The sequence below is a fragment of the Scophthalmus maximus genome, chromosome 13 (assembly GCF_022379125.1).
Source record: "Scophthalmus maximus strain ysfricsl-2021 chromosome 13, ASM2237912v1, whole genome shotgun sequence".
Taxonomy (NCBI): Eukaryota; Metazoa; Chordata; class Actinopteri; order Pleuronectiformes; family Scophthalmidae; genus Scophthalmus; species Scophthalmus maximus.
This window is the reverse complement of record NC_061527.1, coordinates 10,655,708-10,668,066: the sequence shown is the minus strand read 5'-3', so window position 1 is coordinate 10,668,066 and position 12,359 is coordinate 10,655,708. Positions and strand designations below refer to the sequence as shown.

General features: G+C 40.4%; 1 protein-coding gene across 2 annotated transcripts in view; it reads right to left on the bottom strand.

Moving 5' to 3' along the window:
* LOC118318029 (arf-GAP with coiled-coil, ANK repeat and PH domain-containing protein 2) overlaps positions 1 to 12,359 on the bottom strand; it is a 46,281-nt gene that overhangs the window by 29,538 nt on the left and 4,384 nt on the right. For both annotated transcript variants that reach the window (XM_035647282.2, XM_035647283.2), the window contains exons 2-4: positions 3,840 to 3,897; positions 1,750 to 1,869; positions 920 to 973 (exon numbers count right to left, since the gene is read on the bottom strand). In XM_035647282.2, coding sequence (XP_035503175.1) covers positions 920 to 973; positions 1,750 to 1,869; positions 3,840 to 3,897 — 232 coding nt within the window. The remainder of the gene's footprint in view (positions 1 to 919; positions 974 to 1,749; positions 1,870 to 3,839; positions 3,898 to 12,359) is intronic.

Sequence of the window (12,359 nt, the reverse complement as noted above, 5' to 3'; positions counted from 1 at the left end):
GTGACAGTGTGGAGCAAGAGCCTCCAGCTCACACTGCGCTTCCTTTCTTTGCTTACGGCCGTCTTAATGAGAAGACAAGCAGAGGAAAGTTGTGTCTCCATTTTTAAATGTCAGTGTCAAGCCTGACAACCAAGGAGACTAACAAGGGGATATCTGGGAAGGAAAAGCCACTTAATTAGATCCATCCTACCAGGCTCCTTTGGGGACACAAGAGTATAAAATACATAAATAAAATAAATAAGTAAAACAAGGTGTGATGTTTATTTATTGCCTGCGATCTAGTGGCTGGACAGCAAACCTCTATTACTGTACTCTGACTAAAGCCGAGAATGTCTTTTGGGTTTTTTTGTATTTTGGCTGTCTCCATGATAAAAACCACATTGACCATGTTTACTTCAATAACACATGATTTATTCCAACAGATAAACACTGTGAAACATGGGAGGCAGCGAATAGATTTTATAAGACAGGAAGCTCCTCTCGCTTTGCCATTGACTTTACACGCCTGAGGAAGTAGCTCTACTTTAGTAGGGCGAAAAAATACCAAAGCAATGTTGACATTTAAGTCCTGGTTTGAAAAGTTGTTTTTTTTTCATTGCAGCTGAACCAAGTGACTTATTTTTAACAATTTTTTATGGAGGCAGGGTATTCTGTGCAGCCAGACACATTTCCAGAAAGATTCTGCTTCATATTTTTTCAAGTTCCCCTACTCTAAAATAGCCCGATGAAAGCAACTGAAGGTTAAATGTATTACTTATATATATTTAGCGATTTTCTCTTTCGTCAGTCTCCTTCCGTCCTTCCCAGCAGTAAATAAAACACTGACAGTTAAAGAACAGTCCCAGACTGAGTTTTTGTCATCACACAGCTGTCAAGCAGAAGAAAAAAAAAAGAAATTCACATGCCAGTGATTGCATACCGTGTGATAGTTGATCATCTCCTGCAGGCTCTCGGCAAACTTTGTGAGACTGGACTGCGGAGAGAAAAAGGAAAACCATGGAGGTAGGCAGAGATGTATTCTTACACATATAACGATGAAATAAAAATCACTGCACAGGACAAACAATAAAAAGTAGGCTACACAAATAACGACTGGAAAGAAATGCAAAGTTTCTTCCAAAGGCTACATCCAAGACAAGCCTGCACAAACACACACTCCTCTGTCAGATAGGTACGGCTACATGGAAATCGTGGTTTGTCCCTTTTTTTGGAGACACAATAGTACTTAAGAAAGAATTCTTTTGGCCACGTAATTCTCTCCAAATACATGCAGTGGCTGAAGTTTAAACCCCAGGGAGAGGTAGTGACCAAAGAACACAAAGACAGAAAGGAAGTGCTCACGGCCTCGCTGAGCAAAATTCATGAGAAAAAAAGAAAATAAACAAGACCCAATGGACAGTAATGTATTTTAGTTGGCCAGATTTCTTTTTTTTTCTTTTAAAAAAAAATCTGAATTCAATCTGGCAATGTCACCAGGGATGAAAACACTAGATAGCAAACAAGATGTTGCATGTAAACAGAGAGGGAGTACAAGCTTCTTCACATCTGGGAACTAGGAAGAAGTCAGTTATGGTTTCACATTGTACTGATAGAAATTCTGAATATGTTTTTTTATATTAAATATTTCATCAATTTACAAAATTTAAAAAGAGGCCTGACCTCACACACAAACAAAAACACACATACATACTAAATGGTGGTGATTTGATTTTCTGTTTAAGATCAAGCCAGACAGTTCTTTCGGTTTACCTCGATGACCTCGTCTCTGGTGGACTGCTGCGCGAGCTCTCGGATCCCACTTACAAATTGCTTGTTGGCTGCATTGTAGGCTTTTCCAGCATCAATCATCCCGATACACAACTTCACCAACTGGAGAGAAAAGACAAAGAGGTACACATGAAAAGAGAAATGCAGAAACGCAGTAATAGCCAGAAACAGGGAGAAGACGATAACACTGGAGTGAAGAGGCACTAGAGAGAGTGCTGGGTTTCTGCTTCTTCAGGGCATTAATTCTTATTAAAAGCACTTGAAGTTTGTTGGTTCAAATAGATTCAGAGTCGCCAATCTGCAGAGCATATGAAAAACACAAAAAAAACAGGCTTTGTCAGTTTCTTGGTAATTAATAACAGGCACTTATTTCCTCTCTGACTGCTAAGACATTTCCAGGTTTCGAAAAGTGACAACGAACTCTGGCCGTTGTCCATCCACTCCCACACAACAGACGACACAGCCACAATGTGCCTCTGCAGCCAAAGCTGCTGAATCGCTCAACTAAAAATGCTCTTTTACGCAATTTCCTTAATTTATTAATTAGGGATCTTAAGTAGTTAGTGAAGTGAAGTAGAAGGTGAAGTTTCTCCTACAGGAAGGCTTATTCAAAGACCTGACGTGTGGGTTTTGCTTAAAAATAGAAGTAAATTAAGAATTTGAATAAGGAATGGAATAAAAAATTTTTTTAAATCATTTAAACTGGGGAAGGAATGATTTTGTTTCAAAACAAATAGACAAACAGCCCCACAGGTCAATTAAATCTGACCTTTAAGAACCTGAAACTTCCGCAATAACACCAGACGGCCTCTGTTACAGTCTGGAGCCTAATGCAAACAGCCTTTCTAAGAGCAGATTTAACAGTGGGGCAGTTTAAGTGCCTTGACATTTATTCGGGAGGCTGTGGCTCAGGAGATGGAGAGGGTCGTCCACTAACCAGAAGATCGGGGGTCCTTGGGCAAGACACACACACACACACACACACACACACACACACACACACACACACACACACACACACACACACACACACACACACACACACACACACACACACACACACACACACACACACACACACACACACACACACACACACACACACACACACACACACACACACACACACACACACACAGAGCCATATTCATACACACAAACACACCCACTCTCCAGATCCTACTTCTCCGGAGCAAAAGAGGAAGTGAGACCAGGGCTGAGTCACAGAGGTGGGGCAACGAGGAGGGTGGGACTCTGTAAGTCCAGGAACTATGTACTTGTGATCTTCAAAGCTCCAGGACTCAGTCCTCGGCTAGTGAACAAACCCCTGGCACTGTGGGGGATGCATTGTTAGAAGGAATCTGAAATTTGATGCACTACGAGTGTAAATTTAATCTGAGCCAGCTACAGGAAATAAACCCAAGAGGTAAAAAATGATTGGCATTAAAAAAATAGGGAGTCCTGTGTACAAGTCGAAACCTACTGCTCCTATTCACAAGGAACGTGCTCATAATAAGCAAAATCAAACGCATAACATTTATGTTAAAATATTATGGCAGCAAAAATGTTTCATTCGCTGGTCATAGCCAGAAAAGGTTAAAACAGTCACAATCTTTATGATTTTGATCAACAAATTGTGGGGCTCACTGCGTCATTTAAACAGGCAGGTAGTCAAACTTTTGGCTTTAAGTTAATGTTCATGTCCCGCTGTGCTGACAATAGATAGATATGTGATGGGGCTCCAATTTAAGAATTACTGGTACATCTGATATACTGTCATGAGTCATGATTTATTTTAGCCTCAAAAACAGTACAAACTACAGTGTAACGGATGGTTCTTTAAACACTTCTGAAACGCACACGCACGCACGCACTCACGCATGCACGCACACACTTCAATGTGCGAGCCAGATGCACAATGTCTATATTAAAGTCTTACGCAAAGACAGTCCGCCAGGGCACGAGGCCAGAGGCAGGCCCACAACTTTCCACTCACATGGCCTCTGTAGCCGCAAGTTCACACAGAAGAACAAATGAACAATTAACCAATGTTGTTCATGGGTGGTACTCACTTTGTCCAGCTTGGATTCCAACTCGCACACATCCCCCTCCACTTCCTCTATGGTGGCTCTGTGGGGACAGAAAGTTAAAAAAAAAGATTTAGAGGTGTTTATATGTTACATTAAGACAGAGATAAAAGATTATCCTGCAGGGGAATCATCATGAGAAGAACATGTACTTCCTCTGGTTTACCACCTTTGTCATATAATCACCATGTTCCTATTTACCAATCTTTCCTGTGTCCACCACACACACACACACTTCACTATCGACAGCAAGAGTGAGAGCTGCCATTTTGGGTAATGCCGCAGGGCTAGAGTCAGGTCTGGCAACGTGCCCTTTAAAACCTGACAAAGCACAGCTTGGCTCTCCGCAGGATCAACAGCCTACGAGCTTCACGGCGCCACGACAGGGGAAGAAGAGACTCGCAGACTATAACATTTTAGCATGTTACTAACTTCAGCCTAAGCATGGTCGGTAATGGGCTACTTTTTAATGCTGGACACCTACATGGGAGCAAAACGTCAATAAATAAGACAATGCAATGACTGCTAACAATATTATATGGAGGTATTTTTCTATTTTATAGTGCACAAAGACATGTCAGCAGAAAATATTGAAGTCAGCTGCACCACAACACCTGGGTAAGTTGTATTCAAGACGCTCACTGGACTCAGGAAAGAGCCAATAAAGTGTGTAAAGGGCTGATGTTGCACTGTGTAAGCACTGATCATGTCCAATTTGTGGAGGGGGGAAATACATTTAAAAGCAGCACCAAGCACCATTGTGACGTAAATTAGTGGACAACAGAGCCAGGAGAGAAATCGTTTGAACTTTGCACATTATGAAAAAAAATATCTGATGACACAGAGCAAAGACGAGAGCAAAATAGCAACGCTGTGTCATTCAGTTATGTCACACAGTTCAGTCGACGCATGTTCCACATTAGAAACAGTTTAGCGGTAATAATCTGCAGAGACAGGCAAGTTTACACGACAGGAACATTGGAAAGGCTTAAATATACTGGTGCAGCTGGAGCAGTCTGTCTGAAAAATAATAATATAATAATAATAAGAAGAAGAAGAAGAAATTATTATCAAGGTTTTAGGCCTGTAATGCTGCTGCCCTCAGTGGAAATCGCTGATGGTAAGAAAATCAGTTTAAAGCTTGAACCTAAATTTCAATTTTTAGAAAACTAACAATATATCAAAGAGCATAGTGTGTGTGTGTGTGTGTGTGTGTGTGTGTGTGTGTGTGTGTGTGTGTGTGTGTGTGTGTGTGTGTGTGTGTGTGTGTGTGTGTGTGTGTGTGTGTGAGGGATTAAGAAAGACACCCCACAGTAACAGTGGATATCATTCCCCAAACCCCGTCCAGCTGTTTGTTCTTCCGTATGGTATCAGACTGACAGCTGCCAACATCTGGTCACTGTTGGGGAAAAACAAGAGGCACATTGAGCTCGCTGTGTGTTTTCACCTCCAGATTTGGGGATGAGGAATTCACATACACATGTCGAGGAAGCCTTTACTGTGATGTATAGAACAAATTGAAACCATCTTTTCCCTCCAAACTGCATAACCTGTTTTATTTTATAAATAGCAACAGAAATAGTATTCGATTCGGATTTTGCTGTGAAGGGTTGTTTTATAAAGTACCGTTTGTCATCAGCAGATTTAAACCAACTCTTTTTACTTTGCAATCTGATTAATTCAACATGTTCATTGCATTTGTCCTACTTGCACAAGCTTTTACAGTTGTGTTTCATCAGCAAGATACAACGCTGAACTAAATGCAACCTTTCATGCTTTGGACGCACTCCTGCAAAGGAATTAAGTGATTTAACTGAGTAGGATACAGCACTGTAGGTCTTCTGTGCTGAGGAACTGCAACATCGTTGCTGAAATCTACAGCAGCAGAATGCTGATTGGTGACAAACCAATTATCTGGCAGCATACCAGCCCAGTGCTCCCAAGAATCTGACTTCGTAAATCCATTCTTAGTCCTCCGTATCTTCAGGACTGGTGCTCCACCACTAAACCCGAGATCAAAGCTAGCTGGCTGCTTTATTTTTGCCGTGGTCGATATGCATCTATGATGTTCCGTTGCTTGCTATGCTACCAGGCGCAGAAAATAAATCTTTTGTTGAAGCAAAGTGTAATTAATCAGAAAAGCGTGTATGGGCAGCAATTCCATCGTTCAGCATGCTGGATTATGTGGATAACAAAACCCCACTGTTGAGTCTCCAAAAATAAGATGAGTAATTCTGCCAAATATGTTAAGTGCCACCCCATAGCACTAATCCCACACTGGCTATAGGATGAATTGTATAGAAAAACAAACGTTACTCATTTTGTGAGCTTTGATCAATACATAGAAAACTAAACTCGTAACGCATGAAGGTAACTGAATTGTCAATATGTTCTGCTCTTCATAATTCAACGGTAGGCTCAGAGAGAGGCATTGTGGGAACAACGTCACAGAGCTGCAGCACTGTAGTGTTAATTTTGCTTAGGCTTTACAAGCAAACCAAACCCAGCAGAATGAAATAGGGATTTCAGTAGACAAGAGGGCAGAAACAGGGTCAAAAGCAATTAAGAGCGTGGTTCCCTCACACAGACATGAACCCTGGTCAAAAGCTAAAGAGCAATTCACAAGCCCTGTTTGCCTTTGTCAGTTGCTTCAGGCAAAGTCAATTTCTTTTCACAACTCCTCTGCTGAAAGCCTCTAATGTCTGACTCCAAGAGGATTTGGTTTGTTCTTTCTTATGTATGAGTAGCGACTATTGAGTGAGTACAAACCCCTATCACTGGCTCACCAGCATCACTACTTTAGTGATTTTTTTTCACACAATCAAAAAACACCAGTCACTGTGTCCCTGATAAAAGCGTCTGACCCAACCCGCTCCAGTTTACCTGCTCGGGGGCAAACTGCCGAGCACCTGCTGTGGCTGCAGCTCTCGGATGATAATGGGTTTAAAATGAGTGAATAAAAGGCAGGGAGGTCGGGAAAAGGTCGGGCACATTCAGCCATCTTTCACTGGAAAAATAATGGTTTCGAAAAATTAGCTTTGGAAACTTTGTCAGTCATTCGCTCTCGGGCTTTTGGAGCAACCACAAGAACACGACAATGTCCTTCTGATCTTGAAATCTGAGTCTGCAGAGTGAACTTGTGAAAGTGCTGACAGAGGATAAGAAAGGGAGGGGCACTGGCAATAGGAAAATCTGGGGCATTGCCTCACAGCTCTGACCTTGGAGCATGTCCAGCCAGCCTGAGTCGAGATAATGAGCAGGGGAAGAAAACAGGAGAGGGGGAGAGAATCATACACACCTAGTTTTCACAGAAATATTTAAGATGAAAACAAACTGTGCACTCATATGATAAGATACATTAATATATAAGACTAAGAGAGGGATCACCAGAGAATCACTGGCAGTACTCAAGGTTGCAGTTCAACTTCATATATTGCTGCTGAACCAGCACTCTTTCCAAAACTAGTCTGAAAATGCTGAGTACTTGCTTCCCAAATGCAACCCAATGATTCTGTAACAGGAGAATCCATAGTGTGATGAATACTTCCTATACGTGTCCAATACTTCTTGCAATATATTTTGATGAATGTAAACCCGTAAAGTGAAGTTGTTACATCATGAATCACTTTGAACGTGAAAGAATAGGGGACATTTATTAGGTGAAAGTTGTTACCTCAGCGGCCCTTACAGAAATAAACCCTTAAGCCATGTGCATTACGGGGCCACATCCAACCCACTGACGTACCCAGGACCACAGTCTTGGCAATGTCACACAGCTGGTCATATGTGGTTTCATTTCATTTTTAATATGTGGCCTATCTGCCCACTGTTTATCTTCAGCTACCAACCGAGCTTGTTGGAATTTCGCAGGTCACACAAAGGTGCTCTTGCACCTCAGTATTAACACTACAAGGTCTTTCAGTCGTTGCACAACGGAGCACCTATAAAAAGGAAATCACATGGTTTACACAAACCTAGAGATAATCTCTTTGTCCCAAGTTCTCGAAACATGATGATGAAGCATGTACGCAGTATAAGTGCAAATTGACAGTGTTGTTTTGGTCAACAGTGTATAAAAGTAAAGTAATAGATTTGAGAGAGGAGAAAATCAAATGTGCTGATGATGCCCATGATAAATCATCTTTATCTCTCTCTGTCAGTGAGGGCAAAGATAATCTAAATACTCCCAGACTACAGCGGACTAGAAAATAAGAGGTTTAGCCAACTCACACTTCCCAAACTTCAAGAAAATACATTTTTTCAACTTGCACCAAACGAGGCAAAGAGTGAATAGAGGGCCTCGTGTTTTCCTACAACACACTTCCACATTCTCAAAATAAGAGATAAAATATTATCACAGCATCGCGTTATGGCCTCAATAAGTTTCCATTTCAAAAGAGCCCGCATGGTGCTATGACACAGACTAGATGATGAGGATACGGCCCACATGGTGCAGGTATTCTGCTCTCTGAAGGAATCTAGGGAAAAACATCTGATGTGTGGCTCCTGTAAACTAAAAAGAAGTGCCAGCTGTCGACAAGGCAGACAAGCAAATGGATTATTGTGGAGAAGTATCCTCAACAAAGACGATGATGATACCTAATTGTTAAACAAGTATGACATTTGTCCTGCATCACAGCAGGAAAATTTGCAAAATCACATACAATTTGACAAGACACACAGACACATGTCGGTTTAACTAAATGTTTAACACTGTTTGAGGTTGGAACAAAACAAGCACATTTTTGAAAAACTGTTAATGACAATTGATCACAGTTTTATTTTATAGACAAAATAACCAGCCAAAATAAGATTTGACAGATTAATCAATAGTAGTCATACTTCATATTGCGCATTTTTTCATTGTTGTCCCATTCTCAATAGCACTGGACTTTTTCCATCACTGAGGAATAATGAAAACAGCAAATATTCAGTTGTTGCAAAAATATATGTACCACTTCATACATAAACAGACAAGAAACTGATTACTAGAATATTTACTGATTCCTTTTTTGGTGACCTAATGAAATTACTAGTTTCACCTCTAATCTCATTAAGGGGTTAATTCTGTTCCAGCTCCTGTAACTGTAAGTAACAGATTAGTAAATGCTCCAGTCCAGAGTTCATATGAGTAGCTCCAAGTGCATTTGCTGTGACAATACAGTGTTGGTTTTACTCATAATCAGCAGTAAAGAGAAATCACATCCACCTCATACATCTTTACAGGAGAGGACTCTCTTCATCTGCGACAAAGCTGCGGCTGGTCGGAGTAAATTCCAGCAATAGAGCAAAGGAAACCGCAACATGTGATTACTACGTGTAATCACGTTTCACTGTTTCACTATGTGAAACCATATAAATTAGGAAACACCTTGGTTTGAGTGCTGTTTGGGTGTGAGTGTGAAGCTGGTCCTAAATAAAGAGAGACGTGTGGTAAGAACCAGACAACAGCCCTGGAAGAAGAAGAAAAAAGAAATGCCTGCATTGTAAACCACACTAGTGAGAAAGAGGCTAATTCAGCATCAAGGAGGAAATGTTTGGGTCCGAGTTCTCTTTAAGCTGAGTCTTCAAATTAGCTCTAGGTAGTCCTAGATTATTACAGTGTTTCCAATATCCACAGAATACAGTGGAAGTTGGAGTCAACCTGCCAGGGTCCATTTGCAGAGATCTGATTTGAATGTAAATGTCTTGTTTAAATAATCAACATGCCTCCACCATGAATCAATGTAGTCAAACACTAAAAATGCAATTCACAATGGATTTATTTTACTATAATTGTCATAATGACAATATAAAATAAAACCAATAATAATTGGTAGACAGTTAAACTAATAATTATTTATATTCTAATGTACAATTTAGTTTGGCAGGTTGCATCTAAAATGTTATGCAGCCCCCCCCCCCCCAGCTAATGCCCGTATGTTGTGAACCAGCAAGGTGGAAAGAGGGACAGATGGCATATTGTAAACCAGCATGGTTTGGAGGTGATTTGATCTAGAGGATGGAAAAAAAACATAAAACCACCCGAGCAGGGCCGATGTGATACCACATTCAGCACATAAAATGTTGTGCCATTGTCCACCAATGACAACGGACTTGTCTATTGTAGTCGAACTGACCTTCGGGAGCAACAGTGAGCCAGGGGACTGCTTTTAAGTTCACACAGGCACATTTAGTACTTTAAACTATGCTTTTCTTTTCGTTTGACGGATAGAAATCACACCAGCACTTACAGGGTTGCCATGGCATCCACTACAATCATAATTGTAACTTGTGTTACTGTAGTTAGTTTAGTAAACAATAAACATCCACATTATTTTCCAAGTGGATGACTAAAACCCAACATTAAAAACGAAGACATCTCACTCTTTTGCAGTGATTCACTGACAAGAATCCAAAACAAAGACTGTACGGTCTCTCTAGTGTGTCTGTGTGTGTGTGTGTGTGTGTGTGTGTGTGCATTGTTAAAGCACTTACACATCCACAGTGTTTTGTTGTTTTATCTGATTTCATGATAAACTGCACATCTTTGGGTGTTGTTCAGACAAAAAAAGCAATTTGGGCTTGAGGACATTTTAACAGGCATATTTCACAACTTTGAAAAACAATTATATCCTAAAATTAATCAGCGATGAAAATAATCCGTCCAAATTTCATAATCCACTTTTTTGCCCCAGTCCCAGACTGAGTCATTTAATGTTTAGTATCTGCCCGAGACCAATCCCATATTTATACATTTCCCTGGGTAATACATCTTTAAACTCCAAACTTAGCCCAAAGCAGGATTTACTTCAAAATGACTATAACTAATCCAATTGCGTTATGTCTGACAGCCTCTCCTTTGATGTTTTCTAATTATATTTTGAAAAGTGTCCAGTGGTGTTTTGTCATTTCTTCTTTCCTCCAGTGCTTCTGTTGTGCTTCAATATCAATAATGTCCTAATATTTAGGAAGAATATGGTGTTTGCCATGTCATGTTTTAATCTTCAGTCTAAAAGCCTGCTATTAAAGATAAATTATGAATTCAAAGTTGTATTCCACTGAACTGGAATGACAGTGGTAGTCGTGGTAAACAGTAGAACACTGTGAATCTGTTACTGTTGATGGAAAAGTGAAGAATGGGGGGTGAGCTTCAGTGCTGTGACGTAGATCCTGTAATTGTTAGAGAGCAGAGCAATGTTGATGGGGGGGGTCGTCCCGCTGTGGTCAAAACCCACCATTAGACGCACGAGCTTCCACAACACTAACTAGATGAGGTCATTACCTAAAGATAAACAGTTACACGGGCTTTGGGGAAATTCTGCCTGGTGTTGTAATGAATGAACATTGAGGCCAATTTTGCATTTTGTGTTTATCCTCAGAGCTCCTACGTCATACACAAGCTGTAGGAAGGAAACACACTGAGGAGAGGGTGGGGGGCACAGATACAGTAATTACCTTCAGTAAAAAGTGAGGAGTGACAGGCTAAGAGAAAACTAAACATGTAATGTTTAAGAGGAGAAAAAACTAAGGCTGCAAATAACAATCAACTACCAAATCTATCAAATATATAATATTGTTAATCTATACTTTCAATTAATTAGTGAAAATGTTTTGCTCTCAATTCCCAGGAGTTCATGAGGACATCTACAAATGTCCTGTTTTGTCCAACAGTTTAGAACCCAACCAACTTGCAATCATGAACAATAACTTATCTAACTAATCAATTATTATCAATTAAGTGTTTCGGTTCTACTTTAACAAGGAGTCAAATTACAAGTTCCATTTGCTGCCACAGCTCTGAAAGTAAAAAGGTACATATCTCAGTTGTCTTATTTTATTCACTAGGCTGTCCTGTCTTCTGCGGGAGCATTACAAATGGAGCAGTGTTAATTAGCTGTTTATTTCCTTAATTAATGACCATTAAAAGGGAAATGGACTGCGGCGTAATTAAATCAAACTGCAATAACCCCGGCATGCTAACAAGCCTGTAGCAGGGCTCCCATGGGAACCTACTCCGGTTGTATCACAGTATGAACAGGTTCCGTATTAGCAGAGACTGCCGGTGATCTGCTGCCTCTCCAGCTGCTGCCACTGACTCAGGGGAAAGTACAGCCGGGGGCTGTTCGACCGGTGACTTCATATCATTGCACTCGGCCAACCTCACAATCTGCAAAACCCATCAGGAGCGAGCAATCGTGTTATAATGATTAAGAAGAGAATCGAGAGAAACGAGTTGCTGCTAATTATAGAAATTAGCTCATCTTGTCTGGGCAGTAGTGTCTACTAGGTACAAAAACAAATCCATACTTCTTTTGTTATGTTTTTTATTTATTTATTTAATCTCTTGATGAAACGCTTTCTTGTATTCCCTATGAATAACATAACACCTTGGCTCAAAATTTTGGTCAAATGGATGGAAATTAATGATTATTATTATCCTTAAACTACAAAAACGAATATGACATTGCTGTTTAAATATGAGAAATATTCTGCAGACATTAGCCTCCTTTGGGGGATTATAAA